This window comes from Neomonachus schauinslandi, chromosome 1, assembly GCF_002201575.2.
Source record: "Neomonachus schauinslandi chromosome 1, ASM220157v2, whole genome shotgun sequence".
NCBI classification, from domain to species: Eukaryota; Metazoa; Chordata; class Mammalia; order Carnivora; family Phocidae; genus Neomonachus; species Neomonachus schauinslandi.
Genome location: NC_058403.1, coordinates 139564053 through 139591677, shown reverse-complemented (window position 1 = coordinate 139591677; position 27625 = coordinate 139564053). Strand labels below are relative to the sequence as shown.

Below are 27625 nucleotides of genomic sequence, written 5' to 3'. Positions count from 1 at the left end.
CGTCATGTACCTCGCTTCATCTCATCACGTAGGCATTGTATCATCTCACATCATCCCAAGAAGGGCGAATACAGTACAGTAAGATTTTCAGAGAAAGACTACATTCATATAACTTATTACAGCATATTGTTACAATTGTTTTGAGTTTTTAATCTCTTACTGTAGCTAATTTATAAATTAAACTTCATCAGTGCTATATATGTATAGGAAAAGCAGAGTATATGTAGGGATTGGCACTATCTGTGGTTTCAGGCATCTATTGGAGGTGTTGGAACGCATCCCCTGCTGATAAGGGGGTGGGGGGAACTGCTATACTGAAAAGGTGACTGTAAAGGGAACTTAGGTGGATATTACGTGTTTTTAAAACCATTTTGATTCTTGTACAGTTCTCCACCAAACTTAAATTTCTAGATTTTTTTCCCCCTCGGGCTGGTTGAAATTCACAATTAGAATTTTTGGTATTATTTTTTTCCTGAATTTATTTATTTATTTAGATTTTATTTATTTGTCAGAGACAGAGAGAGAGAGAGCATAAGCAGGGGGAAGGGCAGGCAGAGGGAGAAGCAGGCTCCCCACTGAGTAAGGAGCCCAGTGCGGGACTAGATCCCAGGACTCTGGGATCATGACCTGAGCAGATGGTAGACGCTTAACCAACTGAGCCACCCAGGCTCCCCTACAAATTCATTTTAAAAAAATGAGAATGTGTTGAAAATTTTGAACCATTTTTTGACCTCATGAAATGTACTTTTGAAATGTTACTTGCCTTGTTATCAAAGTTGTATCTATTAAGGGGCGGCTGGGTGGCTTAGTCATTAAACGTCTGCGTTGGGCTCAAGATATGATCCCGGGTCCTGGGATCGAGCCCCGCATTGGGCTGTCTGCTCTGTGGGAAGCCTGCTTCTCCCTGTCCCACTCCCCCTGCTTGTGTTCCCTTTCTCGCTATCTCTCTCTGTCAAATAAATAAAAATTTAAAAATCTTAAAAAAAAAAAGTTGTATCTATTAAAACGTGAATTGATCACAGTTTTTTTTTTTTTTATTTGAGAGGGAGAGAGAGTGTGAGAGGGTGGGAGGGATAGGGGATCTGAAGCAGACTCCTCACTGAGCACAAAGCCTGATGTGGGGCTCAGTCCCACAACAGGGAGATCATACCCTGAGCTGAAACCAAGATTTGGATGCTTAACGGGCTGAGCCACCCAGGTGCCTTGGAATTGATCACAGTTTTGAAGAATTGACTAAAATGATAATTTTTCACTTTCAGTGACTTTTTAATGATTATCTTTGATATTAAATCTTATACTATATGTTGAATTAATAGATACTTAACATCTTTAGAGAAGCGTGATCTTTGTTGAAACAGACCAACCAATATATCATCCTCCTATACTTCATGTTCATAGAAATAATTACTCACAAATATGTTTTATCCTTTGTAAAACATAAAAATGTGATCATATTAAACATAATTCTACAATTTGCTTTTTTCTTAATATATTAACTGGTATCTGTTGAGTAGAACATTCAGGTTTTGTCTCATTCTTTGTGTCTTACTAATATGTAATGGTAATTAGCTGTTCCTTTTTATTTACTTTCAGGTGGTTTTCTGTTTTTGCCAGTTTGAATAGTAAGCATGCTTGACCTTATCTTTGTATTTTGGTGCTTTTATTTCTGGAGTAGATACTCAGGAGTGATACTGCTGCACGAAGAATATCCTTAAAGATTAAAAAAATGGATTCTTGCTAGCTATGCTCAAAAAAGTTTTGAGAAATTTATATACCCACTGGGAATTACGAGAGTGTCTGTGTCTCCCTTTCTTTATCAGTTTAGATGTTAATTTTTTTTCTTTTTGCTAATCTGATGAGTAAAATTTGCTGAACCTCTAGTGAGAGTATTCACCTTATCATATGGTTATTGGTCATTTGTATTTTCTCTTAAGGGAGTTACTTGGTTCATATTTTTGGTCCATTTTTCCATTCCTTTTACTTCCTTTTTAAATCAAGAGTTTCTTATAGTATAGATATTTAATACCATGTCCATCATTCTGCCTATATTTCCTTATGTTCTACCTTATCTCTTTATGATGTTCTTTGCTCTAGAGAAATACTTGTTTTTAGTAGAGTAAAATAAATCTGTATCAGTCTTTTTCTTTATGGCTTCTGTATTTCTCATCTTGACTAAGAATATATCCCCACTCCAATAATACAAAATACTATTTTAAATTTTAGATATTACCCTTCTAAGTATCTTTAATCCATCTAGAATTTTTTTTTTTACCTGTGGTTTGATGTCGACAACTTTGTTTCATCAAACTGGAAAACCAAAGAAGTCTTTTCATTTAATAAATGAATTACTTTCAGTTTCTTGACTCTGTTTTGTCTTACAAAATATTTAGTTATTGTTTCTGTGTTGGTACCATACTATTTTGCTTATCATAGTTTTTTAGTATATTGGAATGTTTGTTAGGCAAAATGTCCCCCACCCCCCTTTTTTTTCCATGATTTTATTGGGAATAGATTATCTTAGAGATAGTGGAATCTTCAGTATTTTGCATTTTAATATGTTTGCTCTTGGTATCTAGTAAATAATTTATCATTTTTGGGCAAGTTCTTTGTATTCTCATTATACTTAAGTTAACATTGAAAGAGATTTACTTGACTGTAATTGAGTGACCTGAGCAGCAGGGGCTTAGTGACATTTTCTAATTAGTGACTAATTTCTTAGTGACATTTCTAGTCCAATCATAAATCTTGATTCTGAACTAGATAAGTAGTGTTTAAGTAATCCTAGTACTCCAAATGTTTTTTTAACATGGATTTTAAGATTTTGGGATTAACCAGAGGACAAAGCTTACTTAGAAGGCTTCATTATAAATATGGAACAGAATGTAACTGATATAAAATAAATTGATATAAAAATAAAAATCTAATTCAAAACTGAGATATGGAAAGGAGAATGTAAGTGAAAAAGGTGTGTGTGTGTGTGTGTCGGGGGTAGTGTGTGGAAAATCCTTATTTTTCTTTTTGTAAAGCAAGCAGATACTGCCTAAAATGATGTATTATTTAAAGTTATGATGACAACTAGCTACCAAGAACAGTTATAAGACAAAAACAATGTAGTTCTGTCTGGTGAGTGGACATTGTATGGAAGGAGTGCTTATTTGGGGAGCCTTGTGTAAGTCTTGATTTCTTCTACCATGTACAGGTTTATTTAATTTATTTCCAAATGAAGTTGCCATGTAGTAATAGAGAAAAATCTTTAGGATATATTTTTTATTTGGAACAAATCAAGTTATGTATATAACAGTGAGTTGTAATGTGGCTACCTTTTTTGGTAATATATACATACTTCTATTTGCATTACAGAAATGGAGAAAAGGTTGAAAATGGGGCAGAGAGAACAAGGGAATAAAGGAAACTGTTTTGATTCATGTAAATGTATGGCTAAATGAAATAAGCCAGATACAGAATAACAAATACAGTATGATCTCACTTATATCAGAAGCAGAGAGTGGAATGGATGGGTGCCAGGGGCTGTAGGTAGGAGGAAGTGAGGGGGGGTGATGGGCAGAGGGTACAAACTTTCAGATACACAAAGTAATTAAGTTCTAGTGATGTGTTACACAGCATAGTGCCTACAGCTAACAATACTATATTATATACTTAAAGGTTTTTTGACAGCTTAAGTCCAGTTTCTTACCACACCCCCCCCCCCCCCACTCAATCAGTATAAGGGGGGGTGGGAGGAAACTCTGGGAGGTGACAGATGTCTGTGGCCTTGATGGTGGTGATGGTTATGAGTGTGTATCCTCAAACTCATCGAGTTGCATGTATTACATACATATAACTTTCTGCGTGTTGATCGTACCTCAATAGATCGCCTTAAAAATAAGGATTGCTGAAAAATCTTTAAAGAAATAGCCAGATTAAAATCCTGGAGCTTATATGTTGAGTTAATATCTTTTTATTTTATCAAGAGAATGGTAGAATAAAACTTACTTTACCTTTCTATATAATCTGTGAACTTGATATTTAAAGTTTAATCTGAATATTGGTTTTAGTAGTGCCCAGGATACTGTCACAACAGGTAACATGTTGGAGAAATGGATCTTTTGTAATTTGATGAAGAGTTAATTTTGTTTTGCAATTTGGGAAATGAAAAATTTGTATGTACCTAATTCCTTCTTTCCTCCCTGGGTCCTCTCAACCTTCCTTTCCTCTCCCCTGTCCCCCGACCCCCTTTTCCCACCTTCCTTCTACCTAAATCCCTATGCTCAGGGTTTTTATAATCCAGGCTGGAGACCTATGGCTGACCAGGATGTTAAGCTCTTAAATACTAGTGCGGAGGTACCAAGATTTTCTACAGGAGGTAAATTTCAAGAGGTTATTGTAGGAATTGCTATTGAACCTGATTGCAGACACTTTTCATTTTGGGTGTGATGTATTGAAATTTTTAAAAATTGTTGACTAACATTTAAATTTTTTAAAAGGATTTTATTTATTTATTTGAGAGAGAGTATGCACACATGAGCTTGGGGAAGGGCAGAGGGAGAAGCAGACTCCCCACTGAGCAGGGAGCCCAGGACCCTGAGATCATGACCTGAGCCAAAGGCAGACACTTAACCAACTGAGCCGCCCAGGCACCCTAAATTAAGATTACATTTTATGTGAATTTGGTAGACATTTTATTTTATTCGTTCGTGTTCAGTTAGAATTTTGTTTTAATCATCTATAGTTGGAATTTTTTTTTCTTAAATTTCTTTATATACCATTAGAGTAGAGGAAGAAGCATGGACTGAAAAAGACTAGGTTTGAATCCTAAACCTACTGCTTACTAGATCTGTGACTTTGGTGAAGTAATTTAACTTCTTTGAGCTTTAGTTAGAGTTGAGAGGATTAAATGAAATACCTGAAGGTTAAATGTACTATATAATAATGCGTATATATCATCATGTTTAGCATAGTTTTAGCGCATAATAGGTGGTCAGTTAAGTATTTTTATTTTCTAGAAACCCAGAATAATAGAATGATACTTTTTAGTCTTCATTCTTAAAAATGTTTGTTGAACAAACAATATCATAGAGAAACTAAAAAGAATATAATCCACCCACAACTATTTAATTAATTAATTAATTAGTTAAGTGAGCTCTGTGCCCAATGTGGGGCTTAAACTCACAACACCAAGATCAAGAGTCATATGCTCCACTGACTGAGCCAGCCAGGCACCCCTCACCCAGAACTTCTTAATTCTGTATTTTCAACATACAGCCTTTTACAGTAGTTCTAAAAGTGCTATCCCTCGACCTCTGCCAGTCCCTGAGATCAGGGGATCTGTAAGGTCAAAACTATTTTTATAATAATGCTAAGACATTATTTGCCTTTTCCACAGTTGTGGAATTTGTACTGAGGGTACAGAAGCAATGATGAGTAAAACTGCTGGTCCCCTAGCTCAAAACAAGGCAGAGGCACCAAACAGCCCTGGTAGGTGTTCTCAGTTTAAAAAATGAAACATTTTCACTTATGAATGTCCTTGATGAAGAAGTAAAAACTGTTTTAGTAAATCTCAGTCTTTGAGTGCACATGGCTTTAATATTCTGAATGACAAAATAGGCAGTATGCATGAAAACACTTCTGTTACATACTGAAGTACCAGTAATTGTCTGGAGTAAAAGCACTGGTGTGATTACTTGAATTATGAGCTGAAGCTAGCTGCTTTTTTACTTGAAAGTAACTGCAGACTAAACTGTGATTATTCAGACTTGACATTTGGCAGATATTTCCTAAGAAAGAAATGAAGTGAACCTACCACTTCAAGAAAAACAACTGGTAGTATTTGTTACCAATGATAATAAATCTAGCTTTCATGGTAAAACAAGAAATTTGGAAAACTTGTGATCTGCCAGACTGACTTTGTCATTTTCTCAGTACTTGAACTACTCTGATGAGATTATTGATGATACTAACAAATGCATTTTTTTTATATCGTATAATGAAATGTGAAGTTTGGAAAAGTTCTAGAACCCAGTGAACACATATTTTACAAATAGGTGAGAGAGCCATTCAAAGTGCATGGTAGACCAGTGGATTTCAGTATACACGTACAAAAGCATTCATTTGAAATGGTTTTAGATTCTAACTTGCAAACTGACCTTTAAGAAATAACTACTTTTTGGGGTGCCTGGCTGGCTCAGTTGGTAGAGCATGCGACTCTTGATTTCAGGGTCCTGATCTCTACCTTGGGTGTAGAACTTACTTAAAAAATAAATAAATAAAGATTTAAAAAAAAATGACTACTTTTTGAATTTGGTAAACTATCAAAGAAGAATATCCACAGTTACCTGAAAAGGTATTAAAACATTCCTCCCTTTTCCAACAGAGTATTGTGTGGATCAGGAATTTTTTATATAATTCAACCAAATCATATCCTTGATTAGAGAAGTAGATATGAAAATCTAGTTGTCTTCTATTAAGTCAGGTGTTAGAGATGTGCAAAAATGTAAAAGTCTTTTTTCTCACTAAATTTTTTATTTTTGAAAAGGATTATTTTTTATTAAAATGCTATTTGTTAACATGTAATGATTTTATTTTAAGTTGAATTTAAGTGTTTTAAAGTTTTTTCAGTTTTACTCCCAATATAGTAAATATAGATGTTAAACTTGTATAAACAAAGACCCTTTGAAGTCTTCCATAATTTTTTTTTTTAAAGATTTTATTTATTTATTTGAGAGAGAGAGAGAGAGCACATGAGAGGGGGGAGGGTCAGAGGGAGAAGCAGACTCCCTGCTGAGCAGGGAGCCCGATGCGGGACTTGATCCTGGGACTCCAGGATCATGACCTGAGCCGAAGGCAGTTGCTTAACCAACTGAGCCACCCAGGCACCCAGTCTTCCATAATTTTTAAAGAGATCTTGAGTCTGTAAAGTTGGAGGAGTGCTTCTCATTTTCTTTTTGCTCTTTTAGCTGTTATCTGTATGAATACTTTTGGTTAAAATAATTGTAAACCATAATGTGATTTATTAATCTTGTTATTAATATAGTTGTGATAAGTTGGTATAAATATTAGAGTAATGATAAAAAGGCAAAACTTTCTTCAGATGAAAACATCTTTGGGTCTTCCTGAAATTAAGTGAAAGGGCTAGATTTAACCAACTATGTTGTTGGTAGTTTATTCTCTAAGTTCCCGCTTTCTTTTTTTTTTTTTTTAAAGATTTTATTTATTTATTTGACAGAGAAAGACACAACGAGAGAGGGAACACAAACGGGGAGTGGGAGAGGGAGAAGCAGATTCCCTGCCGAGCAGGGAGCCCGATGCGGGACTCGATCCCGGGACTCCAGGATCGTGACCTGAGCCGAAGGCAGTCGCTTAACCAACTGAGCCACCCAGGCGCCCTAAGTTCCCTCTTTCTACTCTCACTATTCTCTAAGATCTATCTATCTATTGTTTCTCCCTCATGTAGCCATCCCCATATATCCTTAGAGTATGCTCTCTTTTGAACTACTGTTACAGAGTTTCAGTTGAAAACTGGTAGCTACATTTCTCTTTTGATATTTTCTATTACTACTTCTCTTTTGGTATGTTCTGTTACTACTAAATGTGTGTATTATGCTCCCAGTCTCTTTTGCTGTGACCCTGTATAAGTTGTAGTTATTAGCTTGGAAGATTAGGTAACTTAGAAGACCGTGATTGGCTGTACCATAAAAGCAACTTAGGAGAGTTCATCTGTGCAAAGCACAGTGACCTAAATCAGATATGTACTCACTGTCCCTGGAATCTTCAAGGGACTTAACTGCATTACATTGTCAAACACAAGGCATTTACATATTACCATGGAAAGATTTCGCCTGGAGAAGAAGTTACCTGTATGTACCTGGTTGTGATCTTGTGTTTTATTTACAAACAGATTTGACTTTTTCAGTTTACTAGTGAAGCTTGAAGAAATGTCAGGCTTATTAGCACTGGCTTAGAATAGTATCATCCTCTGTGTCCTTGGCTGTGGAAGTCATATGCTGAAAAGAGTAAATCCTTGTGTAAAGTTAGCAATGTTTGTAACATCTTTATTATTCTATAAAATTAGGTTTTTTGATTAATATTACTTGAATGAAGCCTTTAAAAATTCCGTTTGGCCAAGATATTAGGAAAGAAGTCACTTTGTCTTTAATGGTTAAGTATGTTTTGAATATAAACTGAAATATTTGATAACTCTTTGTGCTTATAATCATAATTTATTGGAGGTGTTACTTTTGGGCTGTGGCCATATGTCTTATGTAATGAAGAAATTAATTTGTGATAGGGATCTTCTTATGCTGTTTTATAACAGATTTTGTAAACCTCAAGTGTCCAAAAAGGGTATGACTAGATTTATGAATATATTGTTAAATAATCTTTTAACATTCTTTTTTTCCTTAAAATTACGCCTTTGACATGTTAAAGTTTGAGTTTTGGTCTTTTGGCCAAGAAAATACACATCACAGATTTTGCTGTCTCAGGTGGAAGAATGACTTATGGGAAGAATTAGTAAAATGTGTTAACGTAGTTATAAAGTCTGTTTCAGATAGTTTGATTTTGCTGGGAATTCCCGCTTGTGAATTGAATTTTGGTTTTATCATGTGTTGATGGGCTTTTTTGTTTATAAACTGATTTACTACATTTTCAAAATACTGAGTACCTTTTTATGTTTGAGCTTTAATTGTGTTCATAAGGAGTCTTTAAGTGAATCCAGGGTAGATTTTTAGCTGAGTAGTCTTGTCCTTTGAAACATACTCAACATTCCAGTATTAGAGAGCTTACCAAGAATCCTGCTTGGTGCTTAGGATATACTGGTGAGCAAAACAGACATGATTCCCCTCTTCTTGGAACTTATTGTTCTACTGGAAGATAGTAGAAAGAGGTTAAAGAAGTAGTTATATAAATAAGTATGTAAAGAATATCAAAGTAGTAGTTACATAAATATGTGATTATAAGTTTTAACAGATGCGGTAAAGAAAGTACTGTGTGTTCTCAGCATATATTATAGTGACCTTGGACTGTTGTCTTGTGGGTAAAGAACCCATGTAACTGGGACTCTATAGAGACCTGGCTTTTAATTTCAGTTCTTTCACCAGCTCACAGTATAATCTTATGTCACTTAAGCTTTGTGTGTGTGTGTGTGTATGTGTGTGTGTGTGTAATGTATATATAAAATCTGGACATTGAACTGAAAAAGTAAAGCCTGTTGATACCTATGAGTCTGTGAGGTCTCATTCATTGAGATTAGGAATGGAAAAGAGAATTCATTTACCTCCAGATTTTTTTTATCATGGGGAGCCATTTAGCTGTAAATTAACTGTTAAGCTGGAAATTTGATTGTATTACAGTTTTTCATTCACTGATCTATCCCTGGTACCTGAATAATGCTTGGCATATAGTATGTACTCAGTAAGTATTTGTTGAAAGAATGGATGACTTCCTTAATTCCTAGTCCTTTAAGGGAATGAAACTTCTTTCATGAACTATTGGATTTATGGGGAACAAGGGTATTATCCAGGGGAAGAAGAGGCAAACTGACCATATGCTGAGGGATTTTCTGGCTGTCTCCTGTTGGTTTTCACTAGAAAACTGCAATGGAACCCAAGTAATGATAACCTCATGCTGACTGGAGATGCGGAATCTTGACAGAGCACCTACTGGACCTTATTTCAGTAACCATATACTATTTGATAATCCTGAAATAAGTGATTCATACGTGTTTTTTGGTGTGTGTGTGTACTGATTTGGAACTTGGAATGATTGTGTCTCCCCATAGAAATAATACAATAAATATTTGTGATTTGTAGTTTCAAGTAGAAGCCTGATGAGGCTTTCCATTTGTCCATAACTTGGTATTCCATTGGCATAGCCATTCCTCTATTAAGGGACTTTTGGATTGTGTCCAGTCTTTTCCTGTTATAAGCTGTAATAAATAACCTTGTACATGTGTCATTTCATACACAGAGAATTTAAACTTTCTTTATGATCTTATATGGCTCATTTTTTGTTGTCTTCTTTGTTATGGAGCACTTATAATCTGATTAGTAACCTTATTTTATAAGTAGAAACGGAACAGAAAATTGAAACCAAGGCAAATAATTTTAAGATTAGAGTGAGTCAGTCTTATACTGACATACTTTGGGTGCTTTTTTATTCTTCCATGTATTTGAATTTTCTCAGTGCCTTGGCATTATTTCATTTTAGGAAGGCTTTATAGGCATTGGCTTACATCACTCATTTGATGTTAAGAATGAAAAGATTTTGATGTCAGGGGTTGTTCTTTGCTGACTATTTTTAGTTTTCCACTATATTCTTGGAGTTAAAAAATGAAGTTTTTGTAGATGCAAATATAAAAATAACTGACATTAACAGATTGAAATTTGAATTTATTCTTTTTAAATTACTAAAGTTAAATGTGTTTGTTGTAACAAAAAAAAAAATAAACAGTATTTTGATTGTTTCTGTGTTATTGCTTTCCTAATCATCAATGTGAGACAGTGTTAGTTTGAAGGTTAACCTTCTAAATATTTATTACTGTGTAATACATTTTTTGTATATACTTTAAAGAACACAAATGTACTTTATATAGTATATAAACATCCTCTATATTTAGAAATATGGACTGAGGCATTATTCTAAAATGATAGGATTTAAAGCGCAATATGTTTGTTTCAGAAATGAATTGTCCCCTTGAAACATCGATGGCTTTGTCTAAGGGATTTTCAATATATAGTCATATGCAACCTGCAGACTTTGTTGAATTACTTGTAATATGTCAGGATGACCAATTTGTATGGCCTACTTAATGTTTGCATTTATAGCAGATCGCCTTTTTGATTAATGTTTCACAGTTGTTGAAAAGCTACAAAAAGTTTTTAAGAGAAGGGAGAAATGCTGATGCTTCCCCCCTTCTTTACAGTGCTAATCCTGTAAGTTTCTTGTACTCTTAAAATTTGAACTTTAGTTTGTTCTACCAGTTACACGTGAGAACATTCTTATTGAAAACCTAGTCAGTCACAGTAAAATAATAGTCTACTTGGCTTTAAGTTAAGTGAATTACTTAAAGCTTCACGAACACGATTCAATGGGAGCAAGCTGGGTGGGCCATGAGAGGATGTGCTGGTGGACAGCCTTTTTTCGGCATGCCACTTTTTGCACATTTTAGGAGTGTTTTTGTATGGTAGATGTTTAGATGTCCAGCTTAAGCTGTTTTTGAGTGTTAGCTAATAGTGTTGTTAGTACATCTAAACATGTAAATATATCTGTAGAAATAAAAGGGTTTTTTTTGGTTAGGGGTAAGAGAAAAATGTATTGTTTTGCTTCCTATCTTAGCGAGCATTCCTGCTAATGAAAGTTTAGAATGGGAGCAGTTAATTCCTTTTAGAATATACAGTATGCTACCTCTTGGGATAATCGTCTTGTAGGAGACTGCTTGTCTCGTACCTGTGCCTGAAATCACTGGAGGAGAGCTAAAGGTTTTAGAGTATGACATGCTTACTAATTTTACTTTCTTTCTTTTTTTTTTTTTAAAGATTTTATTTATTTATTTGAGACAGAATGAGAGAGAGAGAGCACATGAGAGGGGGGAGAGTCAGAGGGAGAAGCAGACTCCCTGCCAAGCAGGGAGCCTGATGCGGGACTCGATCCCGGGACACCAGGATCATGACCTGAGCCAAAGGCAGTCGCTTAACCAACTGAGCCACCCAGGCGCCCTAATTTTACTTTCTTGTGGTTTTTTTTGTGTGTGTGTGTGTGTGGGGGTCTACGTGTATATTTTTGTGTTTCCTACTTTAGCCTTTCCTCATTACTATTGGCGTTTGATTGTTGTGAGGCAGTTTGATGAACCACCCATACTGTTGTCACTCGTCTTTCTTAGTCCTTTATATGAAAATACACAGTCTGTTTCCCACTCGTAGATATGGAGCCTTAGCAAGTCATTTGACTTCTCGGCATTTTCTATATTAAATTGAACACCAATCCTTCAAAGTTCTATACAACAACTTTTTTTTTTTTTTTTTAAGATTTTTATTTATTTATTTGACAGAGAGAGACATAGCGAGAGCAGGAACACAAGCAGGGGGAGTGGGAGAGGGAGAAGCAGGCCCTCCGTCGAGCAGGGAGCCCGATGTGGGACTTGATCCCAGGACCCTGGGACCATGACCTGAGCTGAAGGCAGACGCTTAACGACTGAGCCACCCAGGCGCCCTACAACAACTTCTTAATACTCAACTCTATTGGATTAAATATTTGGATATCTAACCTTCAGAAAGTAAATTTGGATGTCAAGAGATCTGCATTGCCTTAATGTATTGTGTCTGGTTCTGAATTTTGGGAAGTAAATAGAGTTTGGATAGCAGGGGATTTGTACAAAAAGGTAATCAAATTGATTCAGTTCCTGAATTTAAAGGTTGGAGAATTTAGACACAGAATTTGGATAGCAAGGCACATTTGTATATGAATCTACTTTGTATACATTGACAAAAGCTATACACAAACGTATGATATTGTAGATCAAAAGTTGGGAGGAGACGTTAATAGAGCATCTTCACCAACCTCCTGTTTGGTCCTTTCTTAAATAGTCTTCCAGTTTATGCTTGGACATTGAAATTGGTTAGAAGCTGTGTTCTGTCTGGTTTATTGTTCTAAGTGTTAGAGGAGATCCTGGACCATAAGACCAGCCATAAAATGGGAATGGCTAAAAATGTGTCTTGCAAAATTTGAAAAGTACTATAATTAGATAGATAAAAAATGTGACTGTATTCTAGAAAAATAATAGTGGGGTATTAATGTTGTAATTAATGTTATTATAATTTTATTATTTAATTCTCTTATCTCCAGTTGTCTCTGTTGCCTGCAAAAGTACCAGTTATAGCATAAGGACCTTCAAAGAGATTGAATTAGATTATTTATTTTCTTTTTTGAAAGCTCTTTCCTTTCCTCCTTTGGAAGGTTTGTAGTACTTTGATTCCATCTGAGCCAGAACATTGTCCATTTCCTGTTGCTCATCCTTTGCCTGCTTTCAACACCGGTTTCAGGTTATCCACCTCTTTCTTCATCAAGTCCCCCAGCTCCTTCCAGGTCATTTCTAGATCTTTAGCCTCTTCCTGGGCCATCCTTTTCCTTGCATTAATCTTTTGCATTGATTCTTTGACAAAAGCATTATAGGATAGGACCTCTCTGGTGTGATTGATTTGCTGCATGAGCTTCCATATCCTGGGTTCTTCAGCATACTGCACATACAGCATAGACTGTGTGAGCTGATCTGTGTCACTCTTGAAGTTAGATAGGCTTGTTTAATATTGCCAGCTCTTCTCAGAACCTCTGTATATCTTTCCAAACTCTTGAATGTCTTCTCCAGTATGTCTCCCCAGTCCCTGGCTTCGTTGAACATGGCAGAGTCCTTGTTCACTGTTGCCTGATCATTGTACACTGTTCTCTAGTCTTAGAATGGAATAGACTTTCCTGAGGAATTGGAAGTGGTGATGTCTTCTTTGCCCACCCAATCAGGGTGCACCTGTTGAGACACGTTGTGGTAGTTGTATTGGACAAAGTGCAAGGCCTCCTAACAATGGTGAAGGTTGGCGAGGTTTCCTTGTACAGCTATAGCTGACCCATGCTGGGCGAGGGCTCAGAATGGGCTACAGCTCAAATTGAAGCCTTTTTGAGGGAAGGAATTTGCTCATCTGTTTATATCTGTGCCACAGAATCTTGAGCATACTACTATTCCTTTCAAAGTTAAGTTAGAAGTTGGGAAGGGAAGGTAAAGCTAAAATTTTATTCTTTTAAAAATAGTCTATGCAGGGGCTCCTGGGTGGCTCAGTTGGTTAGGCGACTGCCTTCGGCTCCGGTCATGATCTCGGGGTCCTGGGATCGAGCCCCGCATTGGGCTCCCTGCTCGGTGGGAAGCCTGCTTCTCTCTTTCCTACTCCCCCTGCTTGTGTTCCTTCTCTCGCTGTGCCTCTACCTCTCTCTGTCAAATAAATAAATAAAATCTTTGGAAAAAAAAAATAGTCTATGCAGTATTTTACAAAAATATGTTTCTTTTTGTTGAGCTGGAGACGGGAACAAAATTATGAAGGTAGACTTAGACAACTCAAAGTTAGAACCTCCTTAAAGGTTAAATTTTGCCGTGGCTTTTCCTTTGTAGAAATAAAAGTTCTTATAACTTTGATTGGCTCTTGGTTAATTTACGAGTGGAAGTGATACTACATGTTTAATTTTTGACCATTTTATGTGGAACCATAATACAATCCAGTATAGCTGAATTAAGTGTTTCCTTTTAATTAGGGGACCTAAGAGCAAAGAACAACCAAAAAAGCATTCCATATTCATATGTAAGGGTCTCCTTCACCCCTGATTTTCTCTAATTGTCATCTGGATTGTCTTTCTGTTGTAGTGAATACATGTACCAATTATTTAGTAACTTCCATAGAAGACCAATTAAAAATTGTCACCTCAGTTCCTACCATGAAATTTTTGAATAGTCTTTTGTGGATTAAAAAAAGCCCATAAGCCTACTTTAAAAAAGAATGCAGTTAGCAATAATTAGTTAGCTTATAGTTAGCTTCTTTGAGAGGAAGGCAATCTGTTACTTATTTTTTGACTATTTCAAATAATGCCCCTATTAGTAGGTTCTTAGTATATATTTGATGTCATGAGTAAATGAGAATAATTTCTTTTTAGGGTCCTGATGAAGAAGCTGTTGTGGATCTTGGCAAAACCAGCTCAACTGTGAACACAAAGTTTGAAAAAGAAGAACTAGAAAGTAAGTTTAACTTACGCTTAACAGGATAAATTACTGATGAAAGTTTGTTAGTGTGCTTTAAATTTTACCTGCTGTTTGTGGAAACATTTTGTTGTTATGAGGTAGAGCATACATTTGAAAGAACGTTTAACACTTTTCTAAATATAGTTTAAGGAATAATATAGCAACACCCATGTCACCATACTCATATCTGCAGTTACAATATTCCTTGATTTCTCTTTGTTGAAAGTATTGATATAACAAAGATTTTAGAATCTGTGTTTTTTTTTTTTTTTTTTTTTTTGGAGAGAGAGAGCATGAGCAGGGAGGGGGGCATGGGGCAGAGGGAGAGGGAGAATCTCAAGGAGGCTTCATGCTCAGTGTGGAGCTTGACGTAGGGCTCAATCTCATGACGCTGAGATCATGACCTGAGCTGAAATCAAGAGTTGGATGCTTAACTGACTGAGCCAACCAGGTGCTCCTAGAATCTATGCTTTTCAGATTTCGTTGGTGATTGCCATTACTTACCTTGGAAATTAAAATACCAAAGTTAAAAAGTCAGTTGATTCTTTTATTTTTTTCATTTCTAGCAGGCTAGGTAATATGTTTTTAGCATTTCAGAATGCCAGACTAATAAGCCACAGTTATTACTAGTCATATAAATGTTCATTTTATAGGTAAGTTACATCAGCCTTTTCAAGTGCTATGATACCTCAGCATAGAATTGTGGAGCAGGTGAATTATATATCAGTCTACGAGGAAGAAGTCCTGGCAAATGGTTTCTTCTCTCCTTTTTTTTTTCTTCTGATTGAAATAATTTTTGATTTACAGAAGAGTTGCAAAGATAGTACACAGAGTGTTCCTGTTATCCTTCACGCAGCTTTTTAAAATTTTAACATTTTACATAACCATCATAAGTTAACGAAAATGAAGAAATTAACATCAATACAGTTGTATTAACTAGATTAAATTTTGTTCAGATTTCACCGGTTTTCTACTGATGTCTGTGTTATGTTCCAGGATCCAGTTGAACAGTTCGAGATCCAATAGTACATTTAGTTGTCTAATCTCCTTAGTCTCCTCTGTGACAGTTTCTTAGTCTTTCCTTGTTTTTCATGACCTTGACATGTTTGAAGGGTAGTGGTTAGTTACTTTGTAGAATGTCTCTTAAGTTTGGGTTTGCTTATGTTATCATATGAACAGACTGGGATTATGGATATTTGGGAAGCATACCACGGAGGTTGTGTGCTCTTTTCAGTGTATCCTCTCTGAGGACATGTGATATCAGCGTGACTTATTATTAGTGATTTAACCTTGAACACTTGGTTAGGGTGATGTTCATGGCAAATGTTTTGATAGACTTTGGGGTCTTCTTGGGAACTACATTTTTAAGTTAAAGCCTTCTGTAAAAGCTGGTACCATATAGGAGCAGTAATCTGTTGCTTTTAAAAAGGAGATGGAAAGAGGCAAATAAGTGTTCTCCATATTTACTTTGTGAGATGGAAGAAAGCCCTGTCTTTTAAAATTGTCTTTAAAAATCTAGGCTTCCTAGGGCTTCTGAAAGGAACCTCAGTTATCTAGAAGCTTATGGTTAGATTCTGTGAATTCCAGGTGCTAGGGAAGTTAAAATGTTTAGCAATAATTTCATCAACTCAGATCACTTAGCATATAATGTTACCTCTCAAATGTGTGCAACCTAGAACGTGAAGAGCAGCATTGGGTATGTTTTTTTTGCTTCCCTTTGTTACCCCAGAGCCTTTAGCTTTGTGTACATGGTACATATCTAAATTTCAGTATTGGGTTTGAGGGAAAGATTACGTTTATCTCAGAGTTTGACTGAATAGCTCTTTGACAGCGTAAAGGTTAAAGAAAAAGGAAAAAAAATCATAACAAAGAACACTAAGGTTGATAAGAAAAGCTAAATAAACAATAAGGCTTGGACTTTCATATTCCTGTTTATTCTTTCTAAATTGGAAACTCCTATAATTTATTTTTACTTTGGTGCATTGGGGCTATGTGCCAGAACCCATTAGTTCTAATTGGAGTACAACTTTGTAATTCCCAGTGCACAGTGATGAGAATTTGCCTCTTTAATTTCCACTTTTCTGTAGTATTTAGAAGAAGATAGTTTCACTAAAATTAAATAGTAATATCACTGAGTTTTGTTTTAATTTTTTTAGTTTTCTTATTGAAATATAATTTATTTAACATAAACTTCATCATTTTAAAGTGTATAGTTAATTTTTTTAAGGGATATTTACTATGTTGTGCAACCATCACCACTCTAATTCTAGAACATTTCCATCATCCTCCCCCCTGCCATGCTATATAATTGATTTTTAATTTTGGGATTTTCTGGTAAAATTAAAAAAAAAATTGGTATTTAATTTCTATAGTTTTTTTTTTTTAATCTAGTGCCTACTGTATACTAGGCAGAGTGCTAGGTATTGGAAGATGTTAAAGCAAGTAATTTTAGTTCATTGTATATCTATAGGTCTAGTTCTCTTTTAGTTTAAATGTAATTATTCAGTTTATTGATATTACTATGTTGGTAACTGAAGCAAGAAATCAAGAGTGTCACCTTTTTCAAACTTAGCTGGGTATGTGTGTTTCGGGCAATTCAGATTTTTTTGCTGCCCTGGATATTTGTAAATGACTGCAGAATCGCCATGAGTATTGATTTTGGGGTTACAACTGAATTTTGGCAAGTTGGCAAATTTGAAAATAAAGAATTCACAAAAAATGAGGATTGAGTCTACTTTCAAATTTCATCTAAAGATGAAGACCTTGAGTCTCTTGAGGTATTTATTTTCTGACCATCTTATGGAATTTGTTAGGAAAAGAATGCCATTAACTACTCATATTTCAGCATGTTACTTTTTAAAGTACCTAAGGGCAAAAAGGAGCTCCGTGCCAGAGGCTTTTGCATAGTTGCAAAATAGTTAAACTTGTAGCCCACCACGCCTTTCACTCCCCGTAGCTTAGATAGGAACATTACTTAAACTATTTAAGAAATCAAGTTCATGCCTCAGTATTTGACATAGTGCTGCAGGCTTTCTAGTTCCTTGATTAAGTTTTATTTAGTGGACAAAAGCAGAGAATGCCTTTCATAACCATTTTGTTGGTCACAATACAAATTGAGAATCATGCAACATCAGCAGTAGCTTTTTAATATTCCAGAAGCATATGATAACCTTATTGTATTGCTTTCCCCAACCAGTCTGACAGTTTATGCCCTTTAATTGGAGTATTTGGATCATTTACATTTAATGGAGCTTTCAGTAATTTGGACCTTGCTGATTTGGGATTTCTAAAACTGTAATTAATAAATATTTACAAATATCTGCTTATGAATATATTTAATTATCATTAAAACATGTCTCTTAAGGATCTCTCTTAGCTAGGGTTGACATCAAAATGAAGATGGAATAAATTTATGACTACGTAGTATGATTTCAGAAAGGCCAAGCTCTTCTTTCCCAAAATGCCTTTTTAGCCTTGCCAAAGTAATGCTTACATAAGTAACCTGTTTTATCAGTCAGTGGTATTAACCCGTGACATAGCATTCTATTTAGTGTTCTATAAAAGAAAAGAACAGGAAATAGCATTGTTAATTACATGAGCCTAAATATAATTCTTTCTTATCAAAGTAAAATTTGGTATACTTTTGTATATTCTTTCCTTTTTGGAAAATCAGTAATGTTTCTGAACCTTTGGCTAGGTCATCGAGCTGTCTATATTGGTGTTCACGTCCCATTTAGTAAAGAGAGTCGTCGGCGTCATAGGCATCGTGGACACAAACATCACCACCGAAGAAGAAAAGATAAAGAATCAGATAAAGAAGATGGACGGGAGTCTCCTTCTTATGGTAAGAGAAAACAGTAGTTCTTTGTTAGCACCTTAGAATTCTTTCCTGAAAAGGCTTGTTAAAAAAGTAGAATATTTTCTTTCTTAAATTTTATGTCTGCTATAATTTAGACACATTATGAACCTTGAAAAATATACTAATTGAAGTAATATTTTTTCTCCAAGGAATATACTAATTGAAGTAATAATATTTTTTCTCTATTATATATTTCATTATATGTGGAATGAACAATTACCTGGAATCTTCAGGCTCCTGGATGAGATTAATTTTTTTTTCCATTTTTAAACACATTTTTTGGCTAGAAAATTTTATCCACTAAGTTGAACTCCTTGGTTATCTGGGCAAAAAAGTGCTCTGGTTTGATAGTACTGTCTGTGAAAGGACAGATTTTTGTTTGAAAGCAGAGAAATACAGAAGTGCCCATAGAAAGAGGAAATCAGAAAGAAAAAAGGCATATTGTAGGGGAAAGAGAATGTTATCTGATAATAAATATTGATAGCACTGATTTAAGTGGCCCTGAGACATGCGAATGGTGAGAGCCAAAAAAAATAGCTGTACAGCCTGAGGAAGACTCTTAGGACATTGCAGTTAGTGGACATATAAGGCATCATTATTTTTTTTTAGGACATCATGGGCCTATATGGCTATCTCTACACCATGGGTTCTAATGTGTGCATTCTAGCAAAGTTACATGAGCTGTATTTACAGGCACTTGTGTGCTATGCTAAAGGAATGTTTTTGTGACGAAGAGGAAAGAATCCTATGGGTCATAGAGCTACAACATAAACATAAGAAAATAGTAATATATTAAGTGCCAATTCTATGCTAAGCATTCCACAAGCCCTTAACATATGCTCTTTGATTTAATTCTCTCTGCACTTTTTATTTATTTTTAAAAATTTTAATTTTAATTCCAGTTACTTAACATACAGTGTTATATTAGTTTTAGGTGTATGATATAGTGATTCAGCAGTTCCATACAATGCCTGGTGCTCATCACACTGAATGCACTCCTTAATCCCCATCACCTATTACCCATCCACTACCGACTTCCCTTTTGGTAACCATCAGTTTGTTCTCTGTAGTTAAGAGTCAGTTTCTTGGTTTGTCTTTCACTCTTTTTTTCCCTTTCCTCATTTGTTTTGTTTCTTAAATTCCACAAATGAGTGAAATCATACGGTATTTATTTTTCTCTCACTGACTTATTTTGCTTAGCATTATACTCTAGCTCCATCCATGTCATTGCCAATGGCAAGATCTCATTCCTTTTTATGGCTGAACAATATCCCATTGTATGTATACCTCATCTTCTTTATCCCTCTCTGCATTATTTAAAAGATGGGTATTGTTTTAATTTTGTAGAGGGAGACACTTCAGCTTAGACTAAATGTGATGGGAGTCTCTTAAAAGCCCGTACTAAGAGATAGTACATGGCCTAGTACACGATGGCCTAGTACAATATTAAGTGATCACATAATTAACAAAGGTCCTGTAGGTAGCAAAGGAAAAAACAGTACTAATTTCAGAAAGGATCACTTGATGATATTAGGTAATTTAGAACTATTTTGCTCCTCTGTAATATGCATCCATCCAATTTAGGATATTGTCTGCTATTCTGAGTAGATCATTATGTTTCCCAATTGATGTAAATAAAAGGGCACATAATGTTTTTATAGAATGCTATCTACTAAACTAAGTATGGTCACTAGGATAGGTGGTTTGATGTTTCAAGCTACAGTATGACATGTGAAGTCTAAATGTAGTGGTTTGAAGAATTTAGTGGAGGAAATATTTGTGACTTTTTAATGGAATAACTATTCTTAGAAAAGTTTTATGCCACTGAAGTAGGTTTATTTTGATTTTAACTGCCAATATGTATCCAAGAAATTGCTATGAATGATGTCTCTTTTTTCTGGTCCCCACTCTCTAAATGTAGATTACATAGGACTTTTGCTTCTGGTATGATGGAATAACATGAATTTTCCCTCTTATTTTAAACAATTAAAAAAGTTGATTAAATATATAAAACAGTAATTTTCAGGCATCGGACAACACATTGTACCATTCTGACCTCTGAAAGAGGGTGGGCAAGTGAGATGAGCCTTATGCTTGCGTGAGCATATTACCTAGAGACAGTTTCCAGGCCACAGCACAGGGAGGGGAATCTGGAACAGAATCTTGCAGGCTCTTAGAGTTGAGACAGAGGTTGGAATTTGGGAAGGCCAAAGAGGCTAGTTAGGTATGGAGTGCCAGAAGAGTAGAGAGCTATACACAAAGAGGCTTCCAAAGGTCTGAAGAGGGATCCTTTTGAATCTTTGGTTGAGTACTGGTCTGGGCTAAAGGAAACTTCTTGAGGCCTGGGAAATGACCATCAGAAAACAGTAGGCTAAACAGTTCTTGGATATCGTATAAGACTGGGAATAGGGTTTATTCTCATCAGACAGAGAGGAAAGACCTTGACATACAGGGCATTGTGTAGAGTTCTCAGAAGGTTATTGCCTTAATAGTGGGTCTTAATTTTACACTAAAAGCCGCAGTGGATCTGTTCTAAAAATTTTTAAATCACGTCTTAAAAAAATTAGATTAAAGGTCGTTTCCAGGGTAAAGTATAATACTGCTAAAAGATATGTAGTAAAATCCAGCACCTAAGCATATAAAAGTCACAATATCTGGTATCTGCAAATTACTTGAAATATGAAAAGTAGGAAGATATGAGCCATAACTAGGAGAAAAATAAACCAGTAGAAATGCAGAAATGGCAGAGTTGATAGAATTCGAAAGCAAGCATGTTAAAGCAATTATATCTGCTTTGTATGTTCAAGAAGATAGAAGAGAATGTGACTGATGAGCAGAGAAGTTGAAAATATAAGAGAACCCAAATGGAACTTCCAGAGATGAAAAATACAGTCTCTGAAATGAAAAAATACACTAGGTAAGATTAATGGAGGATTTGACTCTACAGGAAAAAAAAAAAATCAGTGATTTTGAAGACATGGTGATAGACACTACCCAAAGTGAAATAGAAAAGACTGAAATGAATAAATAGAGCATCAGTAATTTGTAGAACAATATCAATTAGTATAACAAATGTATAATTGTAGTGGCAGAAAGGAGGGTGGCAGAAAAAAATATTTGAAGAAATCAGAGTTTAATTTCTAAATTTAATGAAAACTCTGAACAAATAGGTTCAGGGAGCTCAGCAAAACCCAAGAAGAAACATGAAGATAATCACACAAAAGCACATACAAATTAAATTGCTGAAACCAGGATGTCACAATCCTATATGAAGATGCATGTAATAACAGCTTCAAAATACATAAAGCAGAAGTGATAAAATTGAGAAGAGAGATAAATTTACAGTTGTTGGATAAATTTAGAAAAGTTATAGATTTCAACTCTCTTTTCTCAGTTATGGGTAAAACAAGTTAAGAAAAAAATCAATAAGGATATAGAAGACCTGAATAACATTATCAATTAGATTGATATTCACTGAGTCCTCCACCCACCAATAGTGGAATACACATTTTTTTTAACGTGTAAATGGAATGTTTCCCACAATAGATTATATTCTAGTCAATAAGCAAGTCTTAATACACTTAAAAGATTGAAAGTATATTCTCTGACTACAATGGAATTAAACTACAAAGATATCAAGAAAAATCCCCAGATAGTTGGAAATTAAACAAGATGCTTCTCAATAACCTCTTGGTTAAAGAAGCAATCACAACAGAAATTAGGAAATATTTTGAGCTCATAAAAATAAAAACACAGTACTGGCAATGATTGAGATAAAATCTTGCAAAGTGAGGACATGCCTTCTGGTGTGCAGTTTCCTTTAGCATGGTACTGTGCAAAGTTAGGACTGCCTATAAATTGAAATTTGTTAGATGCAGCTAAAGCAGTGCATAGAGGAATTTGTAGCATTTAATCCTTATATTAAAAAAGAATGAAGATCTGGAATCAGTGACTTAAGTTTCTAACTTAAGAATGTAGGAGAAAACATAGAACAAATTAAACCAAAGTATGGAAAAGAAAAGAAAAATAAAACCTGAAGCAGAAATGAACAAAATAAAAACCAGAAAAACAATGGCAAAAATCAATTAGACTGAAATCTGATTCTTTGAAAAGATCAGTGAAATTGATAAACTTACATAGCCAGTGTGATTAGGGAGCACAAAGAGATATAAATTACCAGCATCAGAAAATTTCAGTACAGATCCTTACAGGTATTTAAAAGCCTGATGAAGAGTATTATGAATGGTTTTATGCCAGCAAAATTGATAATTTAGATGAAATGGGGAAATTCCTTAAGAATACCAAAAAAATTTGATATTACCCTGAATTATCCTATGTGTATAAAGAAATTAAATTTGTAGTCTAAAACATTCCCACAATGACAGTTTATTACCAAATGGCATCATGGATGAATTCAGTCAAACATGTAAGGAAGAAATTATACAGACTGCTAGAAAATTGAAGATGAAGGAACACTTCCCATTTCATTGTTATGAATCCAACATTACCTTGATACCAAAACTAAATGCAGTTGTTACAAGAAAATAAAACTATACATCTCTCATGGATGTAGATTCAGAAATTCTTAACAAACTAAAAACATATTTTATCCTGCAACATCCAAAAAGGATACTATATCATGACTGTGGTAGGCAGAATAATGGTTCCCAAGTTGTCTGTCTTCCCAGTGCCCAGAACCTGTGAATGTTAACCTTATAGCAACTTGAATTTATAGATGTGATTAAGTTAATGATTTTGAGATGGGGAGGTTATAGTGGATTATGCAAGTGGGCCAGTTGTAATCACAGGGATCCTTAGTAAGAGGGAGTCAGAAGATCAGAGAGGAAGTAGTTGTGACAACAGAAGCAAATAGTTGTAGTAAGTGGGAGGGGTTCAGACCCAAACAACTTAGGCAGCTTCCAGAAGCTAGAAAAGGTAAGGAAATGGATTTTCCCCTAGAGAAGGAACCAGCCAATGATTTTAGCACTGTAAGACTCATTTTGGACTTCTCATCTCCAGAACTGTATAAGAGAATAAATTTGTGTTTAGGCCACCAAGTTTGTGGTAATTTGTTACAGCAGCAAAAGGATATTAATATAATAACCATGTGGAAAAGCAGGTTTGGTATAAAATTTAACTGTCAGTATAAATAACCACATTAACACTATAAAGGAGAAAACCCATATAATTATCTCAGTGGGTGCAGAAAAAGCCTTGACAAAATTCCACTGCCATTCATGATAAAATTTTGGGCAAAGAAGGAATAAAAGAAAACTTTCTCTACCTGATATATAGCATCTACAAAAACACTTGGTCAACATCACACTTAGTGCTGAAAGATAGAATGCTTTCTCCTTACAATTTGGAGAAAGGCAAGGTTGTCCTCTGCCACTTCTGTAGAACGTGGTACTGGAGCACCTGGCTTGTGTGATAAGGCAAGAAAAATTAAAGGCATACAGATTGCGAAGGAAGAAGTAAAACTGTCTTTATTTACAGATACAAGATCATGTATCTAGTAAATCCTAAGCAATCTGTGAAATTACAGAACTAAATGAGTTTAGAAAGGTTGCAAGATACACAATTAATTATATTTCTGTATATTTCTCTGGTAGCAATGAACAATCAGAAATTGAAATCAAAGATAGCACTCACAGTAGCACCAAAAATATTGCTTGGAGATAAATCTGACAAAAGAATTGCAAGACCTAAATGTTGAAAGGTTCAAAACATCACGAAGTTCAGTCACAGTATGTTTTAGTTTGTCCTGCGTAGGTGTCAGGGTAGTCCTTTAATAAGAAGACCTATGTGATATACATACTGGAAAATTTTCAAATTTGCTTTTTATTGCTTTTACCCCTGTTCTGTATTTTCTTCTTTCTGGAGTTTTTCCTGTTTGATATTCTGACTTTGTTCTCTACATTTCTGAACCTTTTTTCTTATTTTCTTATTTGTCATTGATGTAGTCTGATTTCTTCAGATCTGTCTTTTCCTTTATTTTTTTATTATTTTTAAATTTCTTTTTAAAAGATTTTTATTTTCGAGAGAGAGAGCGTGCTAGCACAAGCAGGGGTGGGGGCAGAGGCAGAGGGAGAAGCAGGCTCCCTGCTGAGCAAGGAACCCGATGTAGGGCTCCATCCCAAGACCCTGGGATCATGATCTGAGCCTAAGGCAGTCACTTAACCGACTAAGCCACCCAGGCATCCCTGTCTTTTCCTTTATTAGTTGTTCTAATCTACTCTTTAACCTGTTCATTGCATCCGCAAGAGCCTTTAAGTTTGTTTACTTCAGTGTAGATTTTGAGTTTGACTTCATATCTCATATTCAGCAGGATTTGATTTTGTTTTCAATTGATGCTTGTGGTTGTTTGCTTGTCCTAGGGCTATCAACTGTCCTGGACTAGAATTTATACTAATTTTTCAAGGGACCCTATACTGTATAGGTAGGTAGTTTAAATTCAGGTGCCATGAGTGTGGGGATTCTGTTTCATAACAGTGATTTGTCCTGCCTCTCTAACCTTAGCTGACAGAGTTTTGCTTCTCTGTGATAGTATAAAAAGGTAGTTTCTGTATACCCCTTGCATTGCTTTTTCTCATCATTTTTTGGAAGTTGGGAGAATTTCCTTTCTCAGTTTTGAACTTAGCTACATATTAATTACATATTTTTAAAATTTCTGTTTTGTCCAACATTTTCTTACATTTTTAGTGAGAAAAAAGTCCTATCTTTGAGTATAGTGTTCCATGTTTTCAGATATTGCATATTTTTATTTGTTTTTACATCAGTTAGTTATAAGATTAGTTTCATTTATTTTTTTAATTAATTTATTTTTTAAAGATTTTATTTTTAAGTAATCTCTGCACCCAGTATGGGGCTCAAACTTACAGCCCCGAGATCAAGAGTCACATGCTCTACTGACTGAGCCAGCCAGGCACCCCTCACTTGTTTAACATATAATTGTTCTTTTTTGTCTGTGGAGGTGATCTCTCTGTGATACTCTTTGTTTCTGGATTGTTGGTCCTTGTTTTCTTCCAGATTTATAGTATTTTAATAAAAGAGTTTTGATGGAATGTATTTATAACAAAAGCATCTCACTTTCAAACTGAATTTATCTTTGAATGAATTGTGGCAGTTTTTGAGTGTATTTAAATTCTTTTGTCAAGACACACCATCCCAAAGAGTTCAGTTCATTCTTGGTACTGAAGATGATGATGAAGAGCACATTCCGCATGATCTCTTTACGGAAATGGATGAACTGTGTTATAGAGATGGAGAAGAGTATGAGTGGAAAGAAACTGCCAGGTAATAATACTGAGTCTCAGTATTTAGTTGGCTTTTCTTGATTTTTTTCTTGTATTGTAAATATAATGAATTTATGAGTTACCGGGTACTTTAAAATAATGAGGAGAGAATTTCCTCTTGTCTGGAAGCTTCAGCTTTAGTTTATCTCTTTATTCTCAAAATTCATTTTCTTAAGTAATCCTTACCACTTTAACATAGCATAGAAGGAATTATGTTAATTATACGTTTTAATGTCTTTAGAGAAATAAATTTCAAAAATCAAGGTCCTGCTACATATTTTCAGTTTAAAAGAGGATTAGCAGTGGAAATCATGAAGTTCCATAGTGTGTCTTTGTAGACTTATTAATATGATAGCTAGAATAGAATGAGGAACTGCAGAGGTGGTAACTTGTGAGTAGAGTGGGCCATTAGTTTGATTTGTAAAAATGATTGTAGCCAAATTTTGTGTTGGTAGTGGTGATCTTTGTTTCTCTTTAAAAGAACAAGTGTATGTTTATCATATTAAAATAAGCAAATGAAATCTTCATTATTTACAAAATATTTTTATGTGTTATACATTTCAGGTGGCTGAAATTTGAAGAGGATGTTGAAGATGGTGGTGACCGATGGAGTAAACCTTATGTGGCAACTCTCTCTTTGCACAGTCTTTTTGAACTAAGAAGTTGCATCCTAAATGGAACAGTGATGCTGGACATGAGAGCAAGCACCCTAGATGAAATAGCAGGTTCTAGCAGTTTGACTTTTTTAATATTTGTACTGAAATTAGAGATATTTAAATAAGGAAAATGAGGTGGTTTTTTAGACCATTGACTTAACTGCTCTGTGTTGAACTTCCATCGTCTGTAGGACAGTATGAGGAGTACTTTTTGTCTTTAATAAATTTAAAGTCTAGAAGATTAAGCTAGACAGGCACAACTACAGTACCAAAACGAAAGTGACTAATGCCATAAGCAAGATATGCAGTCTGTTTCTGGAAATGTAGAGAAAAGAGCTTTTTGTTTCTTCAGTTTCTGGACCAAGGTATCTGGGGAAGGTCCACAAGGACATTAAATGTACTGCTTATTTACTACTTATTTATAGACTTTGAACACATGAGAAGAAGGAGCAGGTGGTACAGGGAAAAAGAAAGTATTCTAAGGAGGAGGAAGAGAAGGAAGAAGGGTCTAGAAAGTGTAAACAGTTGTGGATCTCACATGAAAGTCAGTTCCCTGTGAGTATAGAGATTTCTTGAAGAGTATTAGGAGACATTTACTCTGGCTTTGCAATTATCACATAACACAATGTAATATTTTAATTATTTACAAATGTAATGTCTTCTAATCCAAGGTCCCTTTGTATGGTAGTCTGTAGTTGTGTTAAGGTTACAGTTTACCTGTTAGGTTGATTCCAGTTTTCTCTCAGAGGAAACTCATAGGTTTGAAAGCTTGACTCTTCTATCTCAAATTAGTGGCACTGTTTTAAAATATTTATATATATTTTATAGGTTAAAAATAATCCAATCACTACAATAATGTATCATATGGCATTACATCAGTCTCTCCATTCCCCATACCCCCTTCACAGTGTGATATCTTCATCTTCCTAGAATTTATTACTTTATGATATTTTATCCTTTCATTTGCTCATTGGTTTTTCTACCTCTGGAAGAGTGAGAGCGGGAATTCTGTATTCCCAACATATAATAGGTACTCAGTAAATAGTTA

The 27625-nt window shown here is 35.0% G+C and overlaps 1 protein-coding gene across 9 annotated transcripts in view; it reads left to right on the top strand.

Moving 5' to 3' along the window:
* Positions 1-27625, top strand: part of SLC4A7 (solute carrier family 4 member 7) — a 104278-nt gene that overhangs the window by 24204 nt on the left and 52449 nt on the right. For 5 of the 9 annotated variants that reach the window (XM_021678821.1, XM_021678825.1, XM_021678824.1 and 2 more), the window contains exons 1-5: positions 7821-7853; positions 14683-14764; positions 18465-18611; positions 25784-25922; positions 26486-26646. In XM_021678821.1, the coding sequence (XP_021534496.1) occupies positions 7821-7853; positions 14683-14764; positions 18465-18611; positions 25784-25922; positions 26486-26646 (562 nt within the window). Of the gene's footprint in view, positions 1-7820; positions 7854-14682; positions 14765-18464; positions 18612-25783; positions 25923-26485; positions 26647-27625 lie in introns of those variants that run through there. The other 4 variants (XM_021678820.1, XM_021678817.1, XM_021678822.1 and 1 more) reach the window with 1 other exon arrangement.